Genomic DNA, 5179 nt, shown 5'->3' with positions numbered 1-5179 from the left:
GGGGACACAAAATATGCTCGGAAATATCACGGATGTCGGTTCGTTTAGTCGTACGGTCACATTGTTCGGTTAATTACGATGAAACTCGAACGGACGCGAAAACGATCCAAATTAAGAGACGAATGGTATTTTTGCATTCCGATCACTAAAATAAAATATTTTAGTGTCTACAGAAATTTTTTGATGTCCGGATGTGGTCATAACGTAAGATATGCGCGTAAATGCAAACTTACACTGTTTTTGACACTTTTAGTCCCTGTATGATCAAATAAGCGTATTTTCGCACACCTGACCACTCAAAGCTTATTTCTAAGCTATGTTTAGGTTATTTATGGTATGTTTAGCTTATGATCATATTCCGGAATGTGCGTTGCCATACGAAGCGGTAGACTTTTGCAGTTTGACGCAAATAGTCCCTGCGAGCGAATAAACTTGTTTTTGCCATACCAAACAACCTTTAAAACTTATTTCTAAGTTATGTAAAGGTTATTTAAGGTATGTTAAGCTTATGTTGCTGTTCCGGAGTGTTTGTCGTATTAAACTGATTACATTTACGCATCAGTTTGCGTTTAACTTTCCAGAGAGCAATATAGAGTTTAAAATCGATCAAAAATCAAAACGTGCAAAATGTCAAACATAAATAACAAACATTGGGATCAAAACACATTGTTTTATTAATATTGAATTGTTCAGAGTTTGTACGATGATTACACAAGCACAGATGTCACAGTAGCCTATCAGCTACAACTGCCAGAAGAAATGGCCGGAATACATGATATATTTCATGTGTCTAACCTCAAGAAATGCTTAGCTGATGAATCATTGATAGTACCTCTTAAGGATGTAGAGGTAAATGAAAAGCTTAAATTTGTAGAGAAGCCCCTACAGATTGAAGACAGAAAGGTCAAGAATCTGAAACCCAAGAGACTAGTTCTGGTCAAAGTAAAATAGGACTCCAAGAGAGGACCAGAATATACATACATGGGAGCTTGAATCACAAATGCAAAGGAAATATCCACACTTATTCCAGTAGACCTCGAGGACGAATTCTAAAACAAGGTGGGGAGGATATAACAACCCTCCAAAATATTTTCGACACCCTAAAAATATTTAAAATATCCCAATACGTCCTAAAATACACCCCGTATACGAAAATAGGCCCCGAATACCTTTATTTTTATTAAAATTAATTAAAAACAAAATTCAGTGGGTCGTCGCGGAGCGGCACAGAGCCCTTGAGGGCCGTCGCGGGGCGCGAGCGCCTGGCTACAGGGTCGCACCCTGAGCCGCCACGTGTCCTCACGCGTGTTGAACCTATCTCGTGACCAGGCAAAGCTACGCCCTAGACCCCCTACGTCGCGGGCCGCGAAGGCCAAGCCTTCCTTCGTCGCGGGGCGCGATGGACCTGTCAACCAGCCCTATAAATTCCTTTGATCGACCTTCAGTCCAACTCGTTCAATTCTCAAACATTCTCTCTTAATTTCTACATAGTAGGCACTATACCCGGGCATAATACCCCCTAAATAACGAAGTTCTGCCTCGTTGTAAGTATCATAACCCCCGGTTACGTATTAGATACGTTGCCCAATCGATCTAGGGTTCCATAACGGCTGTCGTGGTTCTGGCTGACGTAGTCGTTGGAATGCCGTCTCGGGGAGGGTATTACTAATGTAAATATTGGCTTATTATACTAACGCGCGTGCATTTGTGTAATTAATAGATAATCACGAGGAAATCACAAAGGAAAACCCTAAGATAGCAATGTGAGTAATCTCTTTTTTGCAAACTGTTTTTACAAAACCTCAAATAATTAACATGATATTAAACAGTGATTGAGTATTTATATTCTACAATTATCGTCGGTATGTTGGGGTTTTGTATACAAAATTTGCTACTACATTGTGAGTAATAACATGACCACAAGTCGGGTTGACAGTTTGTGGGTGGTAATTAAAGTAGATGGAAACACATGTAACTGCGCGACCGCCCTCAATACTGTAAAATGGTCTTGATTAAACTGGGATTCACTCACCAGTATTTCCCACTAACAAAATGTTTTTAAACATGTTTCAGGTAACAAAATGTGAAAGCCAAATAGAAGCCAGCTGGACAGCACTGAAGGCTTGGAAAAGTGGTTATAAAAGTTACCTAAAATAAAGAGATGTTTTATTTAAATAAAATAGGGTTTATCCCTATAAAAATGTGTGTACTTGAAACTTGGGAATTTCCCATGTGTTTTATATTAGAAAATCGTGGTATTTTACTCTGATAAAATATTTCCTAACTACGGTCCTGATGTAATTTTCGCTGCCAAAATGATAAACACCGATACCACTGAAACTAGTCGTTGCCGCCCGTTCCCGGGTTGTTAGGGGGTGGGGGTTGTGACAGTACTGGTTAAAAGGAAATATGGTGGAGAGCCAAAACGCCATGATGGAAAAGAAATTAAAAAAACTATTAAGAAGGCTGGGGAAGCCACACCCAAGACAACAGACAAAATGCAGGGTGTTGATGAAGAAGATGTTGATGATGATGATGTTGAGAATGAAGATGAAGATGATGTTGACAATGTTGACGTGCATGCTGATAATGATCATGATGAGGTTGATGATGATGATGATGATGGTTTTGATCATGATGATCATTATGATTATGCTGAACTCGACCTTAAAGTGCAAAACGCCATGCAAATCAATGATGACAATGATGAGGCTTTCATTCAAAGGGTTGTGGCTGAAGATGTAGAAAGCCAGAACATGATGTTTGAAGTTTCTACATCAGGAACCATGCTCTGGTCAGAGTACTAACACAGTATGAAGACCATGGTGTTGGTGAAGAACAATAAAACAATGAAGCTGAGGAGGCATGTTGTTCGAATAATAAGTTTAACAAAAAACACAAAATGCCATACTTAATAAATTCCTTTTTTATTCAACAGACAATGGCTAAGAAGTTGGATGGGGCATACAAAGAATTAAAAGAATGTTACAATAAAATGAGCATATTGTTAAAATAGTCAAAGATTAAACATCCAAACAGCCTCTTGGTACATATTAAATACTCACAATGTCTGACATTGTTGGAGAACATGTCAAAATTTGTTGATGAAAACACCAAGGAAGTGGCAGCTGAGAGAGAAAAAGGTGAAAATGAAGATGAGGTTGAAAAGGAAGTTGAAGGTGAAAAGGAAGTGGAAGTAGAAGGGGAAGGAGAAGGGGAGGGGGAGATGGCTGGAGAAAAAAACACCATAGAAGTGCAAATAGTTGTTGATGAAAACGTCAAGGAAGTTGAAGGTGAAAAGGAAGTACAAGGGGAAGGGGAAGGGGAAGGGGATATGGATGGAGATCAAAATTCTAAACTCTCAACTGCTACACCAACCCCCATAAGTGATGATGCTCATCATGAAGATGAACGGGATACTGAGGGTGGTGATGAGAATACTATATTGTCAGATGAATATATAAACGAAAATAATATTGAAAGCTAGGATTGTGATTTCAAAACACTTGAATCTCACATTTTTAGATATAATGGGGAAAAGATAATTAAAAGGAGTATTGATGAGGTTTTGGAACTGCTGGGACAAGAACTAGAATAAATGATTGAACTAAAAGAAGGTTTAGACTGTCCAAAGATGGTGGATCAAATGGTTAAAGCTATAAAATACCACCTGCACCCTGCTGAGGAGACCCCAAAAATGCATGGATTTAATACAACACCAAAAATCCTCCAATAAAAACACAATACAATCAAGGGTTCATCACTGAACTAGAAAAAACTAAAGGGGAGATGATGAATAAAAGTGTTGACCAGCAAGGTGCAGTGGTTGATGAAACGCCTTGTCACCAGACACCATCTGGTGGTAGGAAGAACCTCATGCCTACTTTTGAAGAAGAAGAAAAGACACCCCGGAAACCCCAAGATGAAAACTCCACTGACACATCACCAACCAAATCGCCAAACAGGGCTGATGTGCAGGAGAAGGGTGAAGAGGACAAAATGCCAAACATCACAAAGTTGATGCAAGATAAAACAATTTTAAACCCAAAAAAGTTGCATGGTGATGAAGAAGATGATGAAATAAAAAGGAAAAGACTGTGGAAAAAAGGAGCAAAGAGAATCAAAGAAGAGTAGGGCATGTTTGTCACTTTATGTCAGGAGGCAAGTGGTTATAAATGCAGCAAGGGCAGCACAAGAAAACAACATTTCCACATACATATTCACTGGAATGGGTGACTAGCTGTATGTAAACTTCTTTCTCATAAAAATTCCAAACTTTGCATTTGTTACGTTAAAAATATACATGCATATGCATGTAAACACCCAAAATGTCATGTCTTATATTAAAAATAGTTTGCATAACTAAAACGCCATATGCTGGGGTTTTTTTTTCAGGAATACCGTGTTCAAGAGAGAAAGAGTGTCAGAACTCTCAAGGGTGATTTGTGAGAGCATGAGACTAGGATTCTATGCACACGTCACCGTTATTCAAAGTTGGGAGAATATCCTGAACTATGAAGAAAGATACAAGGCTCCAGAATCACCCTCAAGATATTTTACACAGAAATAATGCTGGTGACTCTTTTGCTATATTTAATTGATGCATATTATGACTTTGTTTTGTTGTTAAAAGTGTGGTTCCTTAAAATTACAGAATACACCCGCGTACACAAAGACAGCGAGTTATCAATACAAAGAATTCAACAACAACATTGAATTGGTTTTGAAACATGCCCGTTTCAAAGAAGACCGGAAAGATAGAAAGATAAATGAATATGATCTGGTCTTCTTGCCAATAATATGGGAAATACATTTCTATGTTGTCTGCTACAATATAAAACACATCAGAGTTGATGTATTGGATAACAGCGCTGCAGAGGATACACTTAGCATCGAAGAAAAGTATGATGGATGGGTGAAAAAGTTGGTAAGTATCTTAAAAACTTTGTATGTAGAAACTATGTTGACAAAACACCATACTAATATATGCAAAAATGTGAAACTGCAGCCTGATGCTTTTACAAACTACTTGTGTATTAAAAAACACCCAATGGCTAAGATCATGAACTCGGCGCCTATTGTCAAACAAAAGATGGATTGGAGGACAAAGTCTAACGTGATCGACTGTTGGATTTTTGAAATGAGGCATATGGAAACGTATATGGGGCAGATGGCTGGT

The 5179-nt window shown here is 38.4% G+C and overlaps 1 protein-coding gene across 1 annotated transcript; it reads left to right on the top strand.

Moving 5' to 3' along the window:
* The first annotated feature begins 3088 nt into the window (after positions 1-3088).
* Positions 3089-3487, top strand: LOC110907803 (neurofilament light polypeptide-like). The gene has a single exon (XM_022152731.1). It carries the CDS (start codon positions 3089-3091, stop codon positions 3485-3487), a length of 399 nt encoding a protein of 132 aa, XP_022008423.1.
* Positions 3488-5179: the final 1692 nt, after the last annotated feature.

The sequence above is a fragment of the Helianthus annuus genome, chromosome 14, assembly GCF_002127325.2.
Source record: "Helianthus annuus cultivar XRQ/B chromosome 14, HanXRQr2.0-SUNRISE, whole genome shotgun sequence".
NCBI lineage: Eukaryota > Viridiplantae > Streptophyta > Magnoliopsida > Asterales > Asteraceae > Helianthus > Helianthus annuus.
The sequence above is the reverse complement of the archived record's forward strand: the minus strand, read 5'-3'. Positions and strand labels throughout refer to the sequence as shown.

Coding starts and splice junctions, on each gene's coding strand:
- LOC110907803 (XM_022152731.1), top strand. CDS start 3,089: ATGTCAAAATTTGTTGATGAAAACACCAAGGAAGTGGCAGCTGAGAGA.